The sequence below is a fragment of the Misgurnus anguillicaudatus genome, chromosome 19 (assembly GCF_027580225.2).
Source record: "Misgurnus anguillicaudatus chromosome 19, ASM2758022v2, whole genome shotgun sequence".
Taxonomy (NCBI): Eukaryota; Metazoa; Chordata; class Actinopteri; order Cypriniformes; family Cobitidae; genus Misgurnus; species Misgurnus anguillicaudatus.
The window spans coordinates 41,444,981-41,472,188 of NC_073355.2; the positions used below are offsets into that span (position 1 = coordinate 41,444,981).

Consider the following 27,208-nt stretch of genomic DNA (forward strand, 5'->3'; position numbering starts at 1 on the left):
TACTACGTTAGTATTTACCACTAGTAAGGCGACTACTAGTGGTTTTCAAGATGAAAGAAAGAAATAGTTTGAATGCTATGATTGGATTTCATATTAACATTTTGCAGTATTTCACTATATAAAACATGGGTATAACATTTGTGCACATTACTGTCCACTATACTAACAAGGATGTCGCATACTATTTCCAGTACGGTTTAGGTTACTCTTAGCCACTGTATTTTGCTACTTTTGTTGTCTTCTGATTTGTCTGTGTTTTCTCTTGTTTTTATTAATGTAAAGCTGCTTTGGAATATTCAATTGTGTAAATAGCTATAACGTTATACATAAAATAACATTCTATTGAATTGTACGTTTACATGCAACCAAATAATCAGTTTGTAATCGTATTAATGGCTCAATCGTATTAAGAAAGGAAACATGTATACAGCTTAATCAATACGATTGAGGACGATCGGATGCAAATTTGGATCGTATTGAAGGGGGTGGTGTACTCCGATCTATCATCCGATCAGCAGGAGAAAAGTACGCATGTAAACGCGTGAATCGTTGTATTTTCTAAATCGGATGCAAAAATACATTTGTGTTCAAGTTCACGCAAACACGCAATATCATCACGCATTTTAAGGTAACGTGGTCACGCGCTGTACACGCGATGTACTAAATTCTGCCGCGTAAAGTATACTTTTAAAACATTCGGCTACTTAAAGTAATATGATAGCGTTGTGCCTTTTGAAAAGTGTGTTTTTATTACCTATATCTGAAAACTTTTTAAGAACTCGATGAGAGAAGCTGTCCGCATTGTAGCGTTGCCAAGTCCTCTGCTTTTTTCGAGTTTAGATTTGGGCTACTGTTTAAACGGTTTCCACCAATTGTTTTTTTCTGTGGGTTAAAGATTAAATTATTTCGTTGCTTAGTTACCAGTATTTGGGCTGTGAATAGTCATTGAGGTGCTTTTGGGCTAGTTTTGAACGTCCATTCGGATGCTTTTGATACGCGAATCTGGCAACCCTGCCTGCACGCTTGCGCAGATTTTCGGTTCGGATTATATATAATGTACACGTCAACGAACATTTAAATCAGATTGCAATGTTTGGGGTGCATGTAAACTGTATTGTCGTAACCTTCAATCGTATTAAATTCAGTCGGATTGACACAATTTTGTTCATGTAAATATAGCCAATGCGACTTTTGTTCGTTTGAATTTTTTATTTAAATGCAATTTATTATATTTAATACCAACGCAAAAAAATTCAATGATTTGTGTCGTTGCTAATGATAATATTCTGTAGTAATTAAGAACTCTGTTGGTAGACTTGCACTAACTCACCCCACCACTGGATGGCGCTACTAACCTCGCTCCCTGTGCACTGCAGTCATTACAGCTGCTGTGAGGAGAGAGGAGGAGTCAGTAACTCTGCCTTCACACTTTCTAAACCCCCTCTCTGATCTTTATTCCCTGTCAGAGAGAATAAACACACTCCAGATCAATGCAGCATCTTTAAACAGGTGAAAGTGAATTTACACGGAGATCACAGGAGATCTGAAGAAGATCAAGCACCTCACAGGAGTTTCAGCACTTTAAACAGGTGTTTGTGTGGCCACGGGGCCCAGAAGAGGTAAACAGACATATTTAAGCCATGTCCAGTGGGAAAGATGCACCTGTTACAGAAAAGTAAGTGAGAACAGTTTTGACACATAAATGTATGTTTATATCAGTACGCAATAAATAACGGTGTTGCCTTTCATATGCTGAGTTAAACTAAACGCCTTCTTTGTGGTTGTTGGAGTCAGTAAAAGGCTGATTCAGTATTACTGTTAGTAGCCTACTGTACGCAGTTGTGACAGGTTTTTTTCACTCCATGTCAAACGTTTACATCTCTTCCTTCCTTGTTTTGCAATGAAGTCTCAGCTCTTGTTCTCTGTAATAATGCAATTCTGATGTTTTAGTAAATGTTCAGTGGTGCAACGTAAACCTTTAAATATGTCAGATGCGATTAATTCAATTGCATTTAATTTGTATTATGACGTTCATATGTGTGTATTTGTATCTGTGTGTACACTGAGCAAACATCAAACACATTGACTTAGTGACACATTGTGTGATCTATAGTTTCTGTAACAGTGTCACTTCAGTTTCGGACATAAGCACAGTGTTACACTTAAAATTTGCTTGTGAAGTCACTGTAACACAGCTTCTGCGTCTTTTACAGTGTGCACGTGCGTTTTTAATAGGTGCGTGTTTATCAGCTCAATATCTCAGGTGCCAGAGAGACCTGTGGCTGGTTGCATAAACATAGCTGTGTCTTAAAGGGATAGTTCACCCAAAAATAAAAATTCTGTAATAATTTTCTCATCTTTGTGTTGTTTTAAATCTGTATAAATGTATTTTTTTCTGATGAACACAAAAGAAGATTTTTTAATGATTGATGGTAAGCACAGAGCTGATTGGATCCATTGACTTCAATAGTAGGAAAAACAAATACGATGGGTACCGTCAACTGTGTGCTTACCATCATTTATCAAAATATCTTCTTCATCATTTATCACCATACCTCCATATTATTTGTTTTCCTACTATGGAAGTCAATGGTTACAATCAGCTGTCTGCTTACCATCATTAATCAAAATATCTTTTTTTGTGTTCATCAGAAAAATGAATTCGTGCAGGTTTGGAACAACACGAGGATGGGAAGGTAGTGACATTTATTTTTATTTTTGGGTGAACTGTCCCTTTAAGAACTAGTTTGAGTAACTAAAGGTCTAATTTGTGTGATTTCTAACCCTTTAAATCAATAAAAGGCTAGCGTTATAATTCAATAAGTTTGATGTCAATTCCATTTTATTTATAATGCACTATTTAAAACAACAGCTGTTGACCAATAAGCATATCTGAGCTAAAAGACTAGTCGAAGCAGCTAGTCAATGCAACGACCACTGGAGCTCTTGGCTTGGTGTTTTCATGCATATATCTTTAATATTAAAGCAGACTCAAGCAGTTGACATTAATTAGTCCTGCTAAATATATCTTTAGAAAAACTGTGCATCAGGTTGCATTCATAATTTATAAAGGGCGCTGTTCACAGCTCTAAGTCGTGTCTTAGTATTTAATAGTAAATGTCAATTTTAAAGTGCTCTCTTCTTTAGCTCTAGTGCAATCCTAGAAATGATAACAAAACTGCCATAGACTTCCTGAACAAATTAAAATTCAGACACTTCAAAGGACAAGCAACACACTAAGAGGGGACCTATTATGCCCATTTTTACAAAATGTAATATAAGTGTATCTAGAATGTGTCTATGAAGTTTCAGCTCAAAATACCCCACAGATCATTTATTACAGCATGTTGAATATATAAATATACAATATATATTGCTTCAAAAACAACCACATTTCATCTTATCTTCATTTGTTCTCCTTTAATAACCTCTCAAATATGGGTAGGTGTCTTCAAAAATACCAAATTTTGATTCAACATTTTGAATATTTACAAGCAGAAATCCTCTTGTGTGGGGGAAGCCCCAAGGACAAACATACACACACGCTGTAGATTGTCACGTGAAACGAAACGATACCCAATCAGAAAGCGAGCAGATGAAAGATAAAACCATAACAGCTACATGGCGCAGCAGGCACATTCCAAAGTGAGATGGACATCAGAGATGTAAAAAAGCAGACCATTGTATTAATGCCATTTCTTTATGCCCGTTGTTTGCCATGTTTGTTTACTGTGAAGTCACTTTTGGACGCGAGAAACATCCCGGTGATCTTTGAGAGATTTCCTGTGAAGTCACTTTTGGACACAAGAAACATTGCTAGATTTATGTGAGATTTCCTGTAAAGTCACTTTTGGATGCAAGAAACTTCGTGAGGTCTTCACGAGATTTCCTGTGAAGTCAATTTTGGACGCGAGAAACATCACGAGGTCTTCGCAAGATTTCCTGTGAAGTCCCTTTTGGACGTGAGAAACATCACGAGGTCTTGGCGAGATTTTCTGTGAACTCACTTTTAAACACGAGAAACATTGCGAGATCTTTACAAAATTTCCTGTGAAGTCACTTTTGGACGCGAGAAACATCGCTAGATCTTCGTGAGATTTCCTGTAAAGACACTTTTGGACGCGAGAAACATCACAATGTCTTTGCGAGATTTCCTGTGAAGACACTTTTGGACGCGAAAAACATTGCAAGGTCTTCATGAGATTTCCTGTGAACTCATTTTTGGACACGAGAAACATCGCGAGGTCTTTGAGAGATTTCCTGTGAAGTCACTTTTGGACGCGAGAAACATCGCGAGGTTTTTGCGAGATTTCCTGTGAAGTCACTTTTGGACGCGAGAAACATCGCGAGGTCTTCGCGAGATTTCCTGTGAAGTCACTTTTGGACACGAGAAACGTTGCGAGATCTTCGTGAGATTTCCTGTGAAGTCACTTTTGGACGCCAGAAACTTCGTGAGGTCTTCGCGAGATTTCCTGTGGAGTCTTTTTTGGACACGAGAAACATCGCAAGGTCTTTGCGAGATTTCCTGTGAAGTCACTTTTGGACACGAGAAACATCGCAAGGTCTTTGTGAGATTTCCTGTGAAGTCACTTTTGGACACGAGAAACATCACAAGGTCTTTGCGAGATTTCCTGTGAAGTCACTTTTGGTCGACTTTGCGAGGTCTTCGCGAGATTTCCTGTGGAGTCTTTTTTGGACACGAGAAACATTGCGAGATCTTTGCGAGATTTCCTGTGAAGTCACTTTTGGACACGAGAAACATCACAAGGTCTTTGTGAGATTTCCTGTGAAGTCACTTTTGGACACGAGAAACATTGCGAGATCTTCGCGAGATTTCCTGTGAAGTCAGTTTTGGACACGAGAAACATTGTGAGATCTTCGCAAGATTTCCTGTGAAGTCACTTTTGGATGCGAGAAACATCGCAAGGTCTTCGCGAGATTTCCTGTGAAGTCACTTTTGGACACGAGAAACATTGCGAAATCTTCACGAGATTTCCTGTGAAGTCACTTTTGGACACAAGAAACATTGTGAGATCTTCGCAAGATTTCCTGTGAAGTCACTTTTGGACACGAGAAACATTGCGAGGTCTTCGCAGATTTTCTGTGAAGTCACTTTTGGACACGAGAAACGTCGCGAGATCTTTGCAAGATTTCCTGTGAAGACACTTTTAGACGTGAGAAACATCACAAGGTCTTCGCGAGATTTCCTGTGAAGTCACTTTTGGACACGAGAAACATTGCGAGATCTTCGCGAGATTTCCTGTGAAGTCAGTTTTGGACACGAGAAACATTGTGAGATCTTCGCGAGATTTCCTGTGAAGTCACTTTTGGACGCGAGAAACATCGCAAGGTCTTCGCGAGATTTCCTGTGAAGTCACTTTTGGACACGAGAAACATCGCGAAATCTTCACGAGATTTTCTGTGAAGTCACTTTTGGACACAAGAAACATTGTGAGATCTTCGCGAGATTTCCTGTGAAGTCACTTTTGGACGCGAGAAACATCGCAAGGTCTTCGCGAGATTTCCTGTGAAGTCACTTTTGGACACGAGAAACATCGCAAGGTCTTCGCGAGATTTCCTGTGAAGTCACTTTTGGACACAAGAAACATTGCAAGATCTAGCAAGATTTCCTGTGAAGTCACTTTTGGTCGTCTTTGCGAGATCTTCGTGAGATTTCCTGTGAAGTCAGTTTTGGACACAAGAAACATTGCAAGGTCTTCGCGAGATTTCCTGTGAAGTCACTTTTGGACACGAGAAACATCGCGAGATCTTCACAAGATTTTCTGTGAAGTCACTTTTGGACAAAAGAAACATTGTGAGATCTAGCAAGATTTCCTGTAAAGTCACTTTTGGACACGAGAAACATCGCGAGATCTTCACGAGATTTCCTGTGTTCTCAGCTGAGACTCGCGTTGTTTGTAAAGTTATCTGATAGTGCATGGCGTGCTGTCATGAACACATAGTGGCACTCTACACTATTGGAACAAACGTGTTAATCATGTTTGTGATGTCTCACAATCTGAAAATCTGATAAGATTTAAAAAATCTTTTGGTGTGTATACCCGGCTTTACCAACAAAGACAGTCTGCGCTTTCAGGTAAAATAGATCTGATTCCTGCGAATAAAGTCTGAGACAATAGTATCTCTCTATTGAGATATGGCAGATAGCATACAACTTGCTGAAGGTGGAAATGCTAATGCAGGACTGTCAGTCAGTGGCCGTGGGCGGGGCCTAAACAGTGTGATGTCACATTAACAAGAGAATCAAACAGCGTGTCTAATGAGACTGCTTTGGTTTAATGGAGAATAAAAAAGAGTGGGTGAATGTTTTTTCATTGTAGGGGGTATGTATTCACACATTGCACATAGAAGAACCATTTTTGGCTAAATAGTTATTTGAGGAACCAAATATGGTTGTGCTATGGCATCGCTGTGAGGATTTTTAAGAGTATATACTTTAAAAATGGATTTTAGATAAATCTAAGGCCTGGTTTCACAGGCAAGGCTTAGCTAAAACCAGGACTTGGCCTTAGGTAAATTAGCACATTTAAGCGTCTTTTATAAACATGGCTTTAAAAAAGACGTTACTGGTGTGTATCTTGAGGCAAATCAATGGCACTGGCATTGCAAGTTATTTTCAAATGAGACAGTTCAAACATTTGTTTTAGTCTAGGACTAGCCTTAAGCCTTGTCTGTGAAACCAGGGGTAAATGTGTTGTCTTCGTAACTAATTTTAAATCATTAGGGAAAAGCCTAAAGCTGGATTTATAACCAATAACCCTGTGTGTGTTTGACAGCTCCAGACAAACATCCCTCACGGCTTCTCTTGATGAATGCATGGAGGCTCTGGACCTGTTTCTCAACAACCACTTTAATGAAAGTTTGGACAAACTGAGACCACGGTATGAGCTGTCATTCTCATGTAGGCTACTTTATAGCTTTTCTCTCTTTTTCATTTATTCAGAGGGTTTGGACAGAGTATCTGTGTGGGTTTCGAGAGCAGGTGAGGTGTTTAGTAAGGGTGTGCTAGGACCTTCCAAGCCCACGTTGCGATTGTGCCTTATCACATTTTACATGATTTTTTTGTCCTGTTGCTGTAAGTGCCTTGTGAAATGGTTTTTATTGTAAATGCCATGATAAATGCCTTTATTCCCCTGGCATGTTTCGTGGTGCAGAATGACATCACACACGCTCCCTTTTCCAGGATGTAAGATGTTTACTTAAAGCTCACACCCTCATGACTGACAATAGCTCCACACAGATGATACACATTCATTAAGGTTCACCACAGACAAATACTGACCTTACACTGAAACACAAATCAGATTTTTTGAAGCGGCTCTAATGTTATATTTGATATATTGCCCTTCTGGCTGTAAAATCTTTATAAATAATGCTGTTGGTTTAGTGTGCCACTTTCAAATTGTTGCTCAGTACTCGAGACTGGTCTTGGTCCTTAAGATAAAGTGCAAAAAAGTATGACACTTGTTTTTTTGTAACATCTGATATAGTTCATCAAAAGAGAAAGAGAGCTGTTTTCACGAGTATGAGCCCGATTGTAAACATGAATTTTTAACGTGACATTTTATACAAACGTACAATAAGCAGGATGTCAATATTACATTTTAAACACAACCCTTACGAAAATTAACCTTGGTTTTACTACAGTCAAACAAAAAAAACCTTTGGTTACTACAGTTAAATCATGGTTAACACAAAATAACCATGGTTGTGCTACAAAAACCATGGTTTCTGGAAAAAACATGGTTTTACTTTTGCCAAGACTAATCTGTATGCCAAAAAACCTTCCCATAATAAATTAAATTTATTAAAAAAAAAAAATTTAATTGGCCAGAAATATGATTTAAATATATGCTAAATACATTTTGTAGAAAGTAAAGCTTAATTAAATATATATTTTGAATTTGAAAATATATTTAGTTTGAACCCCTTCATATTTTAACATATATTTCAAAATGTATTTTAATAGCAACAACTACATTTCTAATTTTACAACCTATACAGCAAAAAATATATTTTTCCTTGCCAAAATATAAGTTTGTATAAAATGTATGATAATAAAATGTAAAATATACCAAGCCCCTAAGGTGCCATTAAAGTAAAAAATCAAAAGTTTAGTTTCATGTGCTTACGCGAAACTATCGCGTTTAGTTTTCCCTTAGGGGCTCCGTAAAAATAAGTGTATTTTGCAGTTAAAAGTATATTTAAATTTAATATTTTCAAACTTGTTATGCTTACAGAGTAAGTTTTTCTTCCAATGTAATGTAAATATAAATGCTTGAAAATATATTTATTTTTAAAATATACAAAAGATGCCAAAAAAATATATTGGTGAAAAATACTTTTTTGTAAACACATTTCAAAATATATTTTAGCACATATATTTTTTGCCTTTTTTGAATATTTAAACTAAACGCGATAGATTTACGTGCGCACGCGGTAGTTTCACGTTAGCACATGAAACTATCGATTTCGCTTGCTCACGTGAAACTATCGATTTCGCGTGCTCACGTGAAACTATCGATTTCGCGTGCTCACGTGAAACTATCGATTTCGCGTGCTCACGTGAAACTATCGATTTCGCGTGCTCACGTGAAACTATCGATTTCGCGTGCTCACGTGAAACTATCGATTTCGCGTGCTCACGTGAAACTATCGATTTCGCGTGCTCACGTGAAACTATCGATTTTGCGTGCTCACGTGAAAGTGAAAGTTTCTTTAATTTTTGCTCCATGTCCCCTTAGGGGCTCCGTAAAAATAAGTATATTTTTGCAGTTAAAAATATATTTAAATTTAATATTTTTAAAATTTAATATTTTTAAACCTGTTATGCTTACAGAGTAAGTTTTTCATCCAATGTTATGTAAATATAAATGCTTGAAAATATATTTATTTTTTATATATACAAAAATGGCCGAAAAATATGTTGGTGAAAAATACATTTTCAAAATATATTTTAGCACATATATTTTTTGGCCTTTTTTGTATATTTAAACTAAACCCGATAGATTTACATGCACACGCGGTAGTTTCACGTTAGCACGCGAAAGCGATAGTTTCTATATTTTATATAGAAAAATATATTTTAGCACATACATTTTTTGGTCTTTTTTGTATATTTAAAAAATAGTTACAATTATATATTTGAAAATATATATTTTTGCCTTATGAATTAGTTACTTAAAAAAAAGGAAACTAATGCTGTTTCATTGTATTATTGACATTTTAGTGTTGGGGTAAATGCTCTTGGACATAACTCGATCTCGCCCTTGTCTGGGTCTTGGTTTACATGTTCATTATGCGAATATCATTGTGCCAGCTATTCTGCTCAAATAAATTCAGATCTGTTTGGTGCTGTTACCATTGCCGAAATGACCCTTGTGTTTATAATCGTGTTTTGTTTCAGGTCTAAGGACAGCATGTATCATGCTTTGATCTATGCCACAGTATTAGAAATGCAAGCCATGATGACGTTTCAACATGATGACATAGTGCAAGCTGGAAACACCATGAAGTGCGCTCAGGAGGTGTGCCAGAGGTACACAATACTAAACTTAATACAGCGTATATACAATGTGCAGATCTGTAAGACTCACCAGTGATCTTTCAACTTTTATGCAAATGGAAATTTGCCTGTGTTTGCATGGAGTTATAGCTATGAACAACAGCTGATTTTAAACATTTAATCTGACATTACATAACATGCATTAAGTGCAGTGTAAAGATGCATGTATAACGTTTATGTACATCAGGCTTTCTCATCTTATGATACAGCGCAAATCCACATGAGGGTGTGTGTGTGTGGTGTTACCATAGCAAGAGTTACAGGCAAGCTCACTTTGGTTTGTTTAAGAAACAGTGAGTCAGTATTAGATGACACTGATGGACAAACACAAATACCACGATTGAGATCCTTCACATGCATGCTGTGATCTCCACCTATAACATCCTCCTCTGATGGAGAAGTGACGTTAGTTTGTAGAAAGTGTGTATGCTTTGGTTGTTCAGAATATACTGTAGGTCGAGAGCCATTTGTAAACACATGACAGAATTACATATAAATTTAATAAGAATATTGCTTTGTAAATATTAAATGAATATACAAGTAATGTGAACCTAACCTTATCACAGTTGCTTAAAGAATTCACCCAAAAATGTATTCACTCCTATGTGATTCAAAATTGCATATGACTCTTTTTTTCTGTGGAAAACGAAAGAAGATATTTTGAGAAATGTCTTGGTGGTTTGGTGTTCGTACACTGTGAAAAAAAGTTGGTTCAACTTATAAAATAAGTTTCCTGGTTGCCTTACAATTTTGAGTTAATTCAACTTAAAAATATTCGTTTACACAACATTTTGTTGAATTAACTAAAAAATGTAAGGCAACCAGGTAACTTACTTTATTAAGTTGAAATAAATGTTTTTTTAAAAGTGTACAATTCTTGAAAATATCTTCTTTTGCGTTATACAGAAGAAGATAAATCATACAGGAATGATATGAAAGTGAGAAAATTATAAAATAATTATCCCTTTAATGCATATACACTGTACAAAGTAAAAGTTATGTTTTTTAACCTAAATTTTATAACTTTAAGTGAAAAAAATAAAAAATTAAAATATTTTAGGTGTTACCACTTTAAATAATTAAACACAAATTTTACCTTAAATTTTACCTTAAAGTGCGAAAATGAAATCAGAAACTTTATTATTTAAAGTTATTTTTTAAGTTGATCCAACTTTTACTATTAATATTGTATTAATAACATGCAAATGAGCAATTTCAGTGTTATGGATGTGACATTTGCAATCAAACCTTGTAATATAAGCTGAGTCCCAATTCGAAGGCTGCAACCTTCTAAGGATGTATTTTAAGACAGATTGTGTCACAGCTGTGTGACTTAAGGCTAGTAAGGACATCCCAATTTGAATCATGCTTAAATGAAGACTTAAAATGTGTCCTTATTTCTCCACGCTGTTAAGGATAAACTAATGGATCTTTTACAGCCTAGGCTATCCGAGGATTCATTGCTTGCCTGTAACGCCTGTAGCAATTAAACAATTAAAACCTTTATTAAATAAAAGTGTGTATTTAGCAGAAAAAAGTTTCTTCAACGTCAGCGTTTTAGTATTATAAGTTATGTTTTGTATTAAAATTATTCTGTGTATGTTGTGTTTACTTCTAAGGTAAATTAATTTGATACAGGGCTTTGAAACAGATCTTTTCCCAATTGGTTCGTTTCAAACAGAAACAGTATTTTAACGTTTCCGGTTTTCGGCTAAACCCTAAAATTGACGTTCTTGAACCGGTTAAAACAAAAAATAAAGTTCTCGAATTGGTTAATAATGTCTTATGTCAGCTGTGAGACATAAAAATAAGTAAGCTGATCATTAGGACATTAAACTTAAATTATTAGTCTACATAATTTTCCTTAAGTCTTGTCATCAAACATTAAAAAAGGCTACATTATGTAAGCGGCATAACTGTAATTCTGACATGCCTACATTTGTTTCAGCATTATACATGACATAAAACAAATGTTTTTATTAGAAAAAGAATAATGTGGTATTTCGAGATCATTTTATTTGTATGTGCCCTGTCAGAAACGGAAAGATTGTTTGCTTGTTATTGAAATGCGTCTCTCCGTGTATGCACTTGTGAGTGCACTTAAACACACGCGCACACACATACGGAGGATGAATTCCACACGGTGTTTCAGGAAGAAGATGCAGCATAAACAGTTGCTCCACATAAAGTGAAAATGTATTTTTTTAGTGCTTTATTCAGCAAACCTATTTTAATAGACTACAGTATGAGACAAAGTAGTGCAACTCTCTCTCAAGATTACACATCAAGAGTTCTGATCTTGTCAAAGAACGAAAAAAATAATGGTATGAACCGGTTACCATTATTTTAAATAAACGATTCTGTTCCGGAACATATATATTTTTTAAAGTTTCTGGTTTTTAAAGTTTCAAAGCCTTGATTTGATATACTGTTGGTTAGTTGAATCTACATCAACATGTCATATTTTCTCAAATAAATTAACATTATTCTGGTTCCATATTTATTTGAATAAGTCAGAAACGTCTCCGCTGTTTCCTGCTGACAGGTGTGGTGGGAGCCATAGATATGTATAAAGGCTAGATGTCTTACGAAGGAGTCTGTAACGGCATCACCTGGCGGCCATCTTACCTCAGACAGCTCGCTCACTCGTAGCATTGAGTTTAATGTTGCAGGTACTTTTAAATGACCATAACTTGCTCAATTTTCTACCGAGTTTGGTTTTTTACAAACGTTATAATTCTGGATGCTTTAACATGCTTCATGAATGTTTTATTTATTTTTAGTATAAGTATGCAGTGTCATAGGTACATTTTTGACGTTAAAACTTAAAACTTAAATGCTACGAGTGAGCGAGCGCCCTGTGGTAAGATGGCTGCCGAAATGCGGACGTTCCACTCAATTGGCCAGCAGCGAGGGCGAGACATCTAGCCTTTATAACATATCTATGGTGGGAGCATACAGGTGACGCAAATTATGGGTCCTTCGAATGCTAGACCGTCTCATTTCAGTTCTTTTCATGGACTTCGGAGGCTGCCACCTTTAAGGTCGCAGCCCTTGAATTGGGAAATTCACAGATAATGCATTTATTAGCCATGTACTGAAAATACCTGTTTGTATTTTCCTAATGAGAAAAAAACGTTTTTTAATTAAGATGAGGGAAACATGCATGCGTTATGGATGTGACCATTTTTTTTAAGCCACAAACCCGAAGCAATAATATCCAACTAATAAGGAAAGGATTGGCCTTCCCAAAACATTTAATATTTATTTTATTTATTATTTTGTATGTGCATATATGAGGAAGAAACAACGTTATGGACTAAGCTGATTTGATGATTATTGGATGATAAATGTATAATATATGTGCCGAGAACATGCGGTCAACATCATTATATCATAATCATTTTAGCATACTTTTGAAATGTTTTTTTACGGAGTGAATACAAAAAACCCTAGTTACATTTTTCAATAACTAAACCTGGCCCTCGCCATGAACAGAGCCCTAAAAGCTGGGATGGTTTTACAAAGGCAACCTAGACGTTCTCCAGCAGGTTCCTCTAGGGTCGGTCTAAAAAAACCTCTTTTAAATGCAGTGTCTCCTCGTTCCTTGATCTCTAACTGTTCTCTTTCAGGTTCCGTAAGAAAACTGGCAGTCTGTTGAACCTGGGAGCAAACAAAGATATAGCAGAAGGTGAGATTTTTTTAGGCCTGTTTTTGTCATGTATGTTTTACACAAATACAAACCAAAAATGCCAATCGTATTGTTCAAACATGGCAGAGCAAAACTCAATTCAATTCAATTTTATTTATATAGTGCTTTTCACAATTGTTTAATTGTTTCAATACAGCTATACATTAATAAAAGCAGGAGAAAACACAGAAAAATCTTGTTAATATTATTATGATTACTGAATACCAGCTCTCAATATGAATGATTCCATAACAGATTTTGCATAGCGTGAAATGCTCATTCGTCTCTCGTTTAATTGCTATTTTATGCTGAAGGCTTTCAGTCACAAGCTTTGAATCTTCTATGTGTTTTGTTTAATGTTTTACAGAGCAGCTTCACGCTGAGGCGTGTTACGCCGAGTGTTTGCTACACAGGGCTGCTCTTACCTTCCTACAGGTTTGAAACGCAATTCAAAGACCTCTCACATGTTCACAAATACGCAAACCACCTGACATGTTTCATTTATGCATTTTGATGGATGTGTTTTTTATGTAGTAGTCCTGAGGGACACTCCTTATATTAAAGGACACCTATTATGCCCATTTTACAAGATGTTATATAAAACTCAGGTGTGCTCAGAAAGTCTCTGTGAAGTTTCAGCTCAAAATACTCCAATGATTATTTATTATAACATGTCCAAAAATCCCCTTATTTGGGTTGGAGCAAAAACACGCTGTACCTTTAAATGCAAATGAGCTCCTCACTCCCTTACCAAAAGAGACAATGAGCACTTGCAAACACAGTCTGAGATAATAGTATCAGTAGGTACCAGTAGGTGGAAGAGTAGGTGGAAACTATGGTAATGCAGGGCTGTCAGTCAGTGGCAGTGGGCCGGGCTTTATCAGTGTGACATCACATTAACAAGAGAATGTCTAATAAGACTGTTTTGGTTTAATAGGAATAAAAAATAGTTTTTGTGGGTGAATTTGCCCTTTAAATGAGGGTTCGGAGCCATATCCAGGATCGTAATATCATAGACTTAACCATATAAAATATCAAATGTTGGTTTTCTTGTGTGTGTCGACAGGATGAGAACATGGTGAGTTTCATCAAAGGAGGAATCAAAGTTCGAAACAGTTACCTCATATACAAGTAAGTCTGTGCACCTGTAACAGAAACATCCTATATTATATTTCTTATTTGAGTTGTCCTTGTATGCTGTGAATAGCCTCTTTAATTACCATGAATTTACCAGAATGAATTTACCAGTAAATACAAAAATGTGCTGTTCACACACGCAGTGGCGTTCCGTTATTTTACCAGTAAGACATCATTCACACATCAGTATCAAAATACCGGTATATTCGTTGAGAAAGCGGAAGTACCTTTAGCACGCGGCGAGCTCAGTGTTGTATTTGTAAACAATCCACGTCGTTCATAACCACGGTCCGTATTTTGTTGTTTTCACTTCTGTGGTAAACAGTCGCCAAGTTGCTCATGACCAAACAACATTGAATGAGACGACGTCAAACCGAAAATGCGTTTTAAACAACACTACTGTTTGCACGTTAGGCTTCACAGAGGGCGTGCTAAGGATGTCGGCAATTCGGCGGTAAGCTGTTTTAAACAACTTTGGTGAAGAAATGTGGACGTAAACTTCAGGTGTGCTCAACTTTCAAGCAGCATGTGTGTGGAAACGTCAGTAAACACTGCGGGGGTTAACTGTATTAAAGCGCTATGATTGGCCCGAAGCTGTCAGCACGGTCTGACGTCGTCCGTTCTAAATGCCGGTAATCCTATAATTTTCGTTCACACACAGCGCTTACCGGTAAATTACTGGTAATCTTACAACCTGTCTTACTGGTAAATTGGGAGCACTGATTTACCGGAAAGGTTCTGTTCACACATGACATGTTAACGGCAATTTACCAGTAAATTACCAGTAAAGATTGTATGTGTGAAAGGGACTAATGACATCATTCTCATACAAGGAGCTGAACACTTTCGTCCAATCAGGCATGGGTTTTAAAGGACCAAACCACAAGCATTTAGAGGGGGGAGTCTCATTTGGAATTGGGGCTTTCAACTTGGTATGTTCCACAAAAATAACACATCTATATTCTTATAAATGAAGCGAGTTGTCTGTCAATCATTGTTGTTTCTCACAATTTCATACAGACTTTATCACTGTTTCCTACGAGGATACTCAAGTTGCTGGAGTTTGCAGGGTTTTCTGGAGATAAGGTGTTGAACTGTCACTGTATAAGCCCCAAAATTGACACAAGTAAATAAAAATATTCATTCTGCAAAGACAATTTTGTGTATTGATTTGTTGTGTGTTGCAGGAGTTTGGCATTTCTCAGCTGAACACGGGTGCCACCTCTCACAGCCTGCGCTCCATGTTGTGTGCTTTACTCCTGCTCTGTTTCTACACATTCCTCTCCTTTATTTTAGGTATTCTCGATTTTTTTTACTGTGTTTTGGTGGTGCTTTTATTTTATTAAACTTCCTGAGGTCCATATGGATCTCACATTTGACCCCTGAACCACAAAACCAGTCATAAGGCACACGGGTATATTAGTAGCAATAGCCATACATTGTAAAAAAATAATGCTTAAGAAAATTAAGTAAAGATCATGCCATGAAGATATTTTGTAAATTCCCTACCGTAAATATATCAAATATTTATTTATCATTGGTAATATGTGTTGCTAAGGAATTCATCTGGACAACTTTAAGATTTTTTATTAAGATTAAGTTTTTTATAATTTCATCTCGGCCAAATATTGTCCTATCCTAACAAACCATAAATCAATGCAAAGCTATTTATTTAGCATTCAGATGATGTATGAATCTCAATTTTAAAAAAAATGGACCCTTATGGTTTTGTGGTCCAGGGTCACATATGGATTTGAAATGATGTGAAGATTTGTAAATGATTTTCTGGGCGAACTGTTACAATGAAAATGCATTTTCTTTCCCTATATTTTGATGTTTCTGATGTGTTTTGTAGGTATTGGAGAAGGAGACGTGGAAGATGCAGAGAAACTGCTTGAGCCATTTCGGCAGCAATATCCAAATGTATGTCTAATTCATTTTTAATGAACATCTTGTGTCTAATTTATAAAAGCGATAAGTGCAATAGTACAAAGTTGCGTGTTATAACAACAACAGCTTTAATGCAACAAAAGAAATGTTTAGTAACAGTACTGAAGACCTTAACTCGCTAGAGTGTGAAACTGAGAAAAATGACTTTAAAGTTTAGACTTATAGTGAGTTTCAGTTGTCAGTTAATTTCTTCTTTATTTTTATTTTCTCAAAAAAACATAAAATTGACTCAAGATACTAATGCAAATAATAAAGGAGGTCTTGAATGTCTCAAAAATATCAATAAGTAATTTTTGACCAAAAACGAAGTTACTGCCTTTTGCCTTTGTAGGGCAGAGTAGATATTTGACAAAACCAGTTCTTAACATCACATATAACTAATGATAAACATTTTTAATATATTTAAGGTAGGACATTTTCAAAATATCTTTACATAATATCCTAATGATTTTTGTATAAAAAACGATTATTTTTACCCATATACGCTACATATATATCCATGTGACTTATGACTTTTTGTGGTCCAGGGTCACATATGCATTTAAAATGTAAAGTGTTTTCTGGAAAAAAATATATAGATCTTATGTTGTACCCAGAGGCATTTGTAAATATTTGTCCAATGACATGCTCTCTAGAATGAAAATGTCCCGCCCTTTTAACACCATATGCCTTTAACTAACAGTAACAGTAAAGCTCATGTTTTGATTTTTTTCTAGGGGGCAATTTTTCTCTTCTTTGCCGGACGAGCAGAAGAGATGAAGGGGAACATTGATGAGGTGAGAAACTGGAGAACATTCACCAGAATACTGGTCTGAATTCATCTGTATTTTATACTTTCTGTCTCAGTGGGTTTAAAGTCAGCAGCCTTGTTAGAAGACATTGTCATCATGACTGATTGATACCAATCCAGATCCTTCAAGCATTAGTTTACACCGTAAATATGTATATTATAGTTTTAAAGGCGGGGTGCATGATCTCTGAAAGCCAATGTTGATATTTAAAATCACCTAAACAAACACGCCCCTACCAAATATGAGTCTGGACCTTCTTTTGATAGACCCGCCCCACACATACGCAACCCAGGCAACGGTGTCGGTAGTAGACACGCCCCTTACTGCTGATTGGCTACAAGTTCAATTAAATTGTATTTATATAGCGCTATTCACAATTGTTAATTGTTTCAAAGCAGCTTTACATGAATAGATATAGGGGAAAACACAGAAAAATCGATAGATAATATAAGAAGCAGAATACAGCAGCTAAGAATAAACCATACAAGCGAGTGTAGTAATAATGTAACATATACAATAAGTGCTCCAATGTAAGTTAAGCCAATGTTGGCTGACTCTCCATGGGATGAAAAAACCCTTAGGAGAAAAACCCTGTGGGAAAACTCCTAGGAGGAGAAAAACCCTTGAGAGAGATACATATATATTTATATATATATATATACACGATAGGGATACAAGTGTGTACTTGGCCCGACTCCCTTTTTCAAAGTGTTTTTTTTTTCAAAATTATGCACCCTGCCTTTAAAACAATCAAATAAGGAAACACAACAACTATTCATTATACAAAGATTTATTTAAAGAGCACATATCATGCAAAATCCACTTTTACAAGGTGTTTGGACATAAATGTGTGTTTGCGTGCATGAACCCCGTCTTGTACCAGTTTCTGCCCTCAGTGAGTTGTATGCTGTCCGGCATATCTCAATAGTTAGATACTATTGTCTGTATTGACATAAATCAGATCTATTTGAACAAAAAGCACTCACTGTCTGTTGGTAAGAGAGTGAGGAGCTCATTTGCATTTAAAGGAACGCACACAAAAAGCTTTTTTGCTCCCATTATTTTAGACATGCTGATTTGTGGGGTATTTTAATCTGAAACTTCCCAGACACATTCTGAGCACACCTGAGACTTATATTACATCTTGTAAAAATGTGCATAATAGGTGGCCTTTAATATACAACAGGGTTTATGCAAAACACTGATATTAAACTGAACATGATTGCAACTCGTTGGGTGTTTTTAAAGGTGCAGTGTGTAATTTTTAGAAGGATCTGTTGACAGAAATGCAAAATAAAATATAAAACTATATTATCAGTGGTGTATAAAGACCTTTCATAATGAACCGTTATGTGTTTATTACCATAAAAAGAGACATTTCTATCTACATACTCCGAGGGTCTCCTTACATGGAAGTTGCCATTTTGGGCCGCCATGTTTCTACAAAAGCTCTTAATGGACCAATTTTTTTACTAAGTTGTCTCCAATGATGACATGTTTGTCAAGTGGCGGCTACCACAGCTTCTCTATGTGTTTCAAAAGCGAGGGGTGAGCACTGTACTAAGCCGTTGGCTGCAATTCACAACCTTACCACTAGATGCCGCTAAAATTAACACACTGCACCCTTAAACATTGTCCAAAATATGACTCGGCACAAAAGTGAAAAAAACTGTTTAACACCTAAATAAACAAAATGGATTCAGTTTGTGGGATCGCAAATCAAGTAAAAAAAATCGGCTTATCTGAGCATACCAAAAATAAAATCTGAATGACTTATGCTGCGTTCACACCAGCCGCGGTAGAGGCGTCAAGCACAAGTGATTTCAATTTTAAGTCAATGTGAAGACACGTTGACGCACATCTAGAAGTCTCGTGGCGCAAATGAGGCATTAAGCAGAGCGCGGTATACGCGATTCCGCCTAATTAAAATTTTTTAACTTTAGCAGAAAAACGTGCCACATTAACCAATCAGGAGCTTGCTCTAATAGTGACGTGATTACAGGAAGCGTGCGGAGTCGCAGAAGCCCCTTCCATGATGCAAATTTCCGTGTGAATATCTAGATGACTAGAAGCTAGTAAACTCAAAATGTTTAAGCGGCAAACTAAACGTGAATACGTAGATGCAAATTTAACACCTAAAACGCGGCTGGTGTGAACCCACAGTAAGGACACCTCAGTCGCAAACTCAAACCGGCGACCTTCGGATCAAAGCCTGACTCTCTAACCATTAGGCCACAACTTCCCCCAGTATTAATATCCCTCAGACACGCACTGACCACAGGTGGACTGTTACGTTATGTTTGCATATAACACTAAACCACGTAATTTCATAAAAGCATGTAAATCCTTTTATCCTACCGGTGGGTCCACACCAGACGCGAGTTCAACGATTTGTGCAAGTAGATAACATACAAAGTCAATGAAAAGACGCGATCAGATGCTCCCTCGCGTGTGGCGATGCGAATGATGCGATATGGGCGGCGCGTTTGCCAGGAAAGCGCGCTTTTCGTCTCAAACGCGTCTTCGTACAAGCAAGAAATTTGCATGACACAAAGTTAAATCCCGCGAGTATTCTAAAGCGACTAACGTGATGCCCCGCGTTTGGTGTGTACGCAGCATTAAGCAAAGCACGTTTCCCTCAATTGCTCACATTGCTTTACTTATTAGTGTAAAAAATGCCCATTGTTGTTTTTCTGTGTCCAGGCGGTAGTACTGTTTGAAGACGGCTGTAAGGCCCAGCAGACCTGGAAACAGTTTCACCACATGTGCTACTGGGAGTTAATGTGGTGTTTCACCTACAAGAGACACTGGAAGATGGCTTACTTCTACGCAGACCTGCTCAGCCAGGAGAGCCGCTGGTCAAAGGTGAGATTAGTGACAGATCAACCAATGCTAATCAAACCCCACACCAGACGTGTCAGAGGTGCAGCTTGGTCACAGAACAAATTGCATTGATCCTGGCTTTCAAAAGAAATGTTACAGAGTCATTGTTTGGTCTAAGTGTGATTTTCACAGCTGACAACACAACTTTTGTCATGGCCTCCACCCAGAATGTAAATAATGTGAATGGTGTGTATTCAGTGCATATGCACAGGGATGTCTGAATAAACAGCCTATGCTCACAACTTTGCCATTATGTCTCAAATAACGTTCGAGTTGACCAACGCTAACGTTGGCCAATCATTGTGGCATAAATTCAGACAGAGTTCCTCTTTCAGACGAATAGATTGTCATGTTGTTAAGCCTGAAGTTTTTATGAATAATTCATGTATCACATTGATTAAAGAGCAAGTGTATGTGAAAATATGGGAGGTAGCTGTGTTGTCATTGGTTTTGTGGTTTCTGTTTAAACTAGTCGGGTCTGTTGTTTGATGTGATTATGTATAGTTATTGCACATAATGAGTAATGTATCTCTCTCTATCAGGCTATGTACATATATATGAAGGCTGCTTACCTCAGCATGCTTCCAGAAACAGAGTCTCGGCCGTTCGGTGATAATGAGGTGGATCTTTTTAGGTAAATACACATGCTTCATCTGGTTTATTGCAAGTTTGTTAACAAGATTAAAACACATTGTTACTCAATTCAAGTCCTCTTGCACCCCTTTCCCTATTAAAAAACCCATCTGATTCAACTCATCAGATTTTTAGTGTGTCAATCAGAGAGACATTTCCAACATTACGCCTGTTTGACTTCAGTGGCGCCATCCAGACCGATTTGACGTCACGTTCTGGGCGGCGCTGTGTGAAGTGAGCAAGCTTTTTATGGAAAAGGGCAAATTAGTTGAATCAGACACAATGTATTTATGTAGACTTTAAATTGCTGGCTTGTTTTTAACAAATGCCGGGTGAATACTGGACAGAACACAGCGCTGGGATAAAAATGACCAAATGCTTGGTTGTGGTTACCCAACCATGGGTTGTAATATCCTAGCAGTTTCGTTGAAACAACCCAGCATTGGGTAATTTTTATCCCAGTGGTGTGTTCAGTCCAATATTTACCCAGCATCTCATATGTCAAAAAATATTTTCAAATATAATTGTAAATATATTTAAAATATATACAAAAAATGGCCAAAAATGTATATGCTTAAATATATTTTGAAATATGTTTACAAAAATGGATTTTCACCAATATATTTTTTTAGCAATTTTTGTATATTTTGAAATCTAATTTAAAAATATATATTTTTAAAGCCTTTATATTAACATTGCATTGATAGTAAACATAACAAGTTAAAGGAAATAATTTATTTTCAAATAGAACTTTAAATATATTTCAAAAATATACAAAAAAATGGCCAAAAAATATATGTGTTGAAATTTATTTTGAAATATGTTTACCAAAATGCATTTTCACCAATCTATTTTTAGCATTTTTTTATATTTTGAAATCTAATTTAAAAATATATATTTTTAAAGCATTTATATTAACATTGCATTGAAAGTAAACATAACAAGTTAAAGGAAATAATTTATTTTCAAATATATATCAAAAATATACAAAAAAGGCCAAAAAATACATGTGCTGAAATATATTTTGAAATATTTTTACAAAAATGTATTTTCACCAATATATTTTTAGCAATTTTTTATGTTTTGAAATCTAATTTAAAAATATATATTTTGAAAGCCTTTATATTAACATTGCATTGATAGTAAACATAACAAGTTAAAGGAAATAATTTATTTTCAAATAGAATTTTTAATATATTTCAAAAATATACAAAAAAATGGCCAAAAAATATATGTGCTGAAATTTATTTTGAAATATGTTTACAAAAATGTATTTTCACCAATATATTTTTAGCATTTTTTATATTTTGAAATCTAATTTAAAAATATATATTTTTAAAACCTTTATATTAACATTGCATTGAAAGTAAACTTAACAAGTTAAAGGAAATAATTTATTTTTAAATATATATCAAAAATATACAAAAAAATGGCCAAAAATACATGTGCTGAAATATATTTTGAAATATGTTTACAAAAATGTATTTTCACCAATATATTTTTAGCAATTTTTTAAATTTTAAAATATATAAAGGAAATAATGTATTGTCAGATAAAATTTTAAATATATTTCAAAAATATATGTGCTAAATTATATTTTAAAATATGCTTACAATATATTTTTAGAATTTTTTTATATTTTGAAATATAATTAAAAAATAAATATTTTAAAGCATTTCGAAAGTAAACATAGCAAGTTAAAGGTACAAATTTAATTTAAATTGCTCAGCTGCAAAAATATACTTATAGTTTTATATTTTATACTTTTTAAACTTTATACATTTTGTAAAACTTTTATATTTCGGTAAGGAAAAATATATTTTTTGCCGTATAGGTTAGAATAGAATTAGAAATTAATTTTTTGCCCCTAAATTACATTTTGAAATATTTGTTGTTGATATATGAAGGTTAAAACTAAATATATTGTCAAATTCAAAAATATATTTAAATAAGTTTTACTTTCTACAAAATCTGTTTAAAAAAATTGCTGTATGAGACAACCCAGTGTTTTTTTAGACTGTATAGAGACATAAAAAAATTAAAACATTTGGAGAGGGGGGCACGAAGACTTAAACTGTGATAAACTGCTTTAGCTAATGGATTGAATTTGTAAATAAAGTTATCTCTGTCGTTCCTGTTCACTTCTTGTCTCTCTTTATCTGTCACTCAGACAGGTTCCTACATACAAACAGAAGATAGCAGGCAAGTCTCCACCAACAGAGAAGTTTGCCATTCGTAAAGCTCGACGTTATAAAGCCAGCAATCCAGCCAAATTGCCTGTTCCTGTGCTTGTAAGAATATCACATAAACATTTAATAAATTATTTTGTTTATCTGTCTGTCTTATTCATTTGTAACTGGATCAGGTGCTACTTATTTGGCGATTGTGTCCATTGTTGTGAATCACTGTCTGAAAAAATCTTAACAAATGGAAAGTTTATTGTTTTTTGTATAATTTAGGAAATGATGTACATGTGGAACGGTTTCTCAATGATCATTAAACGCCCCGAGCTCACACAGGGCATGATGGAAACACTCTTGGATGCAGAGCGCACCCTAGAGACTTCTCCAGGTAATGCAACACAAACTCCATCTTCACATCAAATGACAAACACAGTTAATATCAATGTGGTATAAGTTTATAGTTCATTCCTTCTGTTAATGTAGAAAATGAGTACACGGTGGATGACAGGTGTGTAATCCTGCTTCTGAAAGGCGTCTGTCTGAAGAACCAAGGTCACATACAAGCCGCAGAGGAATGTTTTATCAAAGTTTACAGCAGGTCAGTGTTTCATGTTTGTTTTTTACACGATGGGATTTTTGTCTAAATGAAACAGAAGGTATAAGTGATATTTCTGTGTGTCTCAACAGTGATAAGAAGATAAAGTATGACCATTACCTGGTTCCCAATGCTCTGCTGGAGATAAGTCTGGTGTATATAGACACAGGACGAAAAGATCAAGCCATCAAGCTGCTGCAGAAAGCAAAGTGAGTACAAGCTGGCTCAAAAAACTACTAAAATATTATGTTTCACTTAGATGTTATAAATTTAAAATAATGGGTTGTAAACTGTTCAATGTATTCTCTTCTCTTGTCAGGAATAACTACAAGGAATATTCAATGGAGTCTCGTACACAGTTCAGGGTCCACGCAGCCCTGACCAAACTGAAGGCTGACACAAGCGACCAGGATGAAATATCAGTATTGTGAGGCTTCGGGGTAATGAATGCCCCCGTAAGGACCAGAGCCTAAAATATTGTGCTCACTTTACAGGGAGAAGTAGACCAAAGACATTTACATGCAGTGTATTGGCACTACTGCCCACAGCAGGGTTTGGGTGGTTTTATAGGGAACACTAAAACTTCATTTTCCCTCATGAGGCCGATGTGCCACATTGATGTTTATTTTAGTCAGATAGCTGTAGAAGACAAGATTAATAATAAATATAGCAAAAAAGTAAGCCAGGGCTTGAGCCCTTGTGTGTTAAAATGTAATAAAATGTAAATTTTATCAGAAATCAGTTTATTATTTCTGCACTTTTTTTGGTCAAGTTTGAACCCTGTACAGCTTTAATAAGCGGTAAGGAAAACTGACAAGTGTTTAATAACTATTTTTACAATTAATTTAAAGTCAACAAATTGATTATTGTAAGGATATGTGTGGAATTGAATACCGCTAATATTTATTTAAAGTTAAAGTATGTTTAAACATTAGGTTTGTGGCCATTTTGGTATAAAAATCTTTATGCATTATTTATAAATTAAATTTTCTGTTGTAAAGCATATTAAAGTACATTCAGAAGTTCAATACAAACATTATAACTATAAATACTTTTATTCTGAAGATGTTTTTGACTGGCATGTTGATTTAGCAAAGTACAATGAAATGAAAAACTGCAGGATAATCCCAATTACATGTGTGTAAAAGAAAACAACGTCACAATATTGTACAGCAACACTGCATTGAAGTCCTTGTTGTTCTCACAGTGAGAATTATTGGCTGGATTCAGCTGATGTTGGGGTCAAGTCATCTTCTCTTTTCCTGCGTTTCAAAAGTTTCCTCTTCTTCTTCTCCTCTTTCTCTAGTTCAGCCACCATCTCTTTGAACTTGGAACTGCGGGGGTCCACGGCATAGCCGAATCGCTCTCTTGCCTCGGCCAGCAGTCTCTCTTTTTTCACCTTTTCCTCTTTCTGCTTTAGTTTGGTCTCCCGTTTCTGCTTCTTCCAGTCAGCGACCATTTTGGGCATCTTAGCCATGTTGGCGGCTATTGTCTTCTCTCTAGTCGAGAAAAGGGACAAGCATGTCAAAGATGTTAAAAATATATAAAACCAATACTGATAGACAATGTGTGTTGCAAAAGAAGAACACAACTTTTTTTCTGGCACCCATAAACTATTTGGGAGTTGAGCGCGTCTGTTCTCAATACTAAAAGAACTCAAAGACACCAAATCATGCATGATTCAAAGCCTTCAAGAGGATAAAATAGGCTTGTTCGACTTCATATGGCGCCGCAAGAACCGACAGGCGCATGACGTCAAAGTACCGCGAGAGCGAGTCGAGAAATCATACGGAGACGTCTAATTTCAACTCGCTCTCGCGGTACTTTGATACCACACGTCGATCGCTCTGCGCAGGGCCGCATGAACGCAAACTGCCTCGCGACGTTAAATCTGGCGTGACATGCGCTGAGGTGGAAAGTTTAAATATCGCTAATCCACACTTGAGGGAAAATATTTTCAACTGTGTTCAATTGGATGATAGCGCAGGATTAGTTAATGTTATAGTTCTTGTCATCGTTTTTAGAACAGCTTTAAAGATCCTCTCACGGACAAAGCAACTTGGTCATTTGAGGTAACTGAAAAGTTTGACCTGACAGACTTCAATAACTCAAATAACGTTACTCTTTTGACAGTTAACAATTGTTTTACTACACCAAACGTTATTATGGTTCTTTTGGCTAACTGATTATCATTTGTATTTTCATATTTTAACGTTACTACAAATATCAAAGGTAAACTATGGTTAGACAATGGTAGGCTACATTAGTAGTTACTATGGTTTTCCTACAAATACCAATCATGAATGAAAGCTATTAAGATCACATCAGGTGTCCTTTAATGTACCTCTGGATCCGTTTCTCCGTCTTCTCCTTCTCTCTGGCTGCGATGTTTTCCAGCATCACCTCCAGCGGTGGATGCCACTCTCTTTCTTCGGCGATCATCTCCTCCAGTTTGGCGTGAGACGGCCAGAGTTTGGCCGGGTTCACTCCAGACGACAGTCCGTATCGCCCGAACAGTTTGCGATCATACTTGTCGGTCTTCTGCCAGTCGGGTGTCTTCTCGCTGCTTTTATCAGGTATGTACGGATTCTTGATATTCACCCAGAGCGGTCTGGGGTTATAATGCGCGACCTGTTGGACAACAGCCGGGAGAAAGTTTAATTTAGAGCTGAATTGAGTAATGTCAAATAGCAAAGCCGTCCTCCTGCACAGTAAGGAGGCCGCCATGTTTGATGACCCAAGGCGTCACGTGGGCGAGTGCGAAAGACGTCGGTACTAGGGTTCGCTCTGGAAGCACGCGCTCTGCTGGCAAGAGCGTGTAATTACTGGTATAAATTCTCCTTAGAAATTGATGCATTTTTGAACATGGATGTTAAAATAACATGGCCAAAAGATCTTACATTTGATGCGTGATTTAGATGTGCAGCTAAATGATTTACATTTTGCGTTAAAACTTTCATAATCCTAAAACGTTATGTTCGTTTTTTAAGACTCAAATGAAAGACAGTGCAAATTTTGCTATAAAAAATATTGAATGCAATTCCACAGCTGTAATAAACCAAATTTAAATAATAATACAATTCTGATAAAGAGTGTTATACATAATTACATATACTATTATATAAGTGGGTATACTTTTAATTTATGCCCCTTTTTTAAGTAGAAGTGGCTATATGTATACTCTGCACTACACCACTATGCCCTTGTGTCAGAGTAAGAAAATCACAAAAATATTGCTTCACTTTCTGTTTTCGTTTCTATTATTATTTAATTATTATTATTCAATAATTTATTATCTATTATTATTATTATTATTATTATTATTAATACCGTTATTATTATTCAATTATACATTATTATCATCATTTGTTATTATGAAATTATACATTATTATAAATATAAAATATAAAAAAATCTATATAAATGACTGTTGATGTTAAATAAGGGTCATAACCCTTAACTGGTGTTACTGGTGTCAATTATATGTCATTCTTAATTGAAAATAGGGCTGCATAACAATTAATTGCGAATAATCGTTTGTAAAATAAAAGTTTTTATTTATATCATGTGTGTGTTTGTACTGTGTATAATAATTATGTATAAATAATTACACACGCATGTAGATATTTAAGAACTATTTACATGTTTACACTTATATAATTTATAATAGGCTATATATATATCCTATTATAATTATAATATATATAATTTTATATTTAAATATTTTAGATAAAAATATTTTATATATAACTTTAATGT

General features: G+C 35.7%; 2 protein-coding genes across 2 annotated transcripts; one reads left to right on the forward strand and one right to left on the reverse strand.

The window, feature by feature from the left end:
• Positions 1-1,387: 1,387 nt before the first annotated feature.
• LOC129421430 (tetratricopeptide repeat protein 39A) lies at positions 1,388-24,190 on the forward strand. The gene is given in 18 exon segments (XM_073857677.1): positions 1,388-1,675; positions 6,798-6,902; positions 9,428-9,559; positions 13,219-13,277; positions 13,645-13,712; positions 14,344-14,412; positions 15,251-15,346; positions 15,435-15,500; positions 15,602-15,710; positions 16,270-16,337; positions 17,081-17,140; positions 19,859-20,020; positions 20,581-20,672; positions 22,842-22,962; positions 23,131-23,242; positions 23,338-23,452; positions 23,542-23,658; positions 23,769-24,190. Coding segments are annotated over 18 exon segments (1,698 nt in total). The 5' UTR covers positions 1,388-1,640; the 3' UTR covers positions 23,881-24,190.
• Positions 24,191-24,485: 295 nt separating this feature from the next.
• On the reverse strand, positions 24,486-26,205 carry LOC129421594 (large ribosomal subunit protein mL64). The gene is made up of 2 exons (XM_055177226.2): positions 25,794-26,205; positions 24,486-24,948 (listed from the first exon to the last, which is right to left on the reverse strand). Exons 1-2 carry the CDS (start codon positions 26,174-26,176, stop codon positions 24,663-24,665), a joined length of 669 nt encoding a protein of 222 aa, XP_055033201.2. The 5' UTR covers positions 26,177-26,205; the 3' UTR covers positions 24,486-24,662.
• Between the last annotated feature and the right edge of the window lie 1,003 nt (positions 26,206-27,208).

Coding starts and splice junctions, on each gene's coding strand:
- LOC129421594 (XM_055177226.2), bottom strand. CDS start 26,176: ATGGCGGCCTCCTTACTGTGCAGGAGGACGGCTTTGCTATTTGACATT. Junction 24,949..25,793: donor ACGGAGAAACGGATCCAGAG/GTACATTAAAGG, acceptor TTTCTCGACTAG/AGAGAAGACAATAGCCGCCA.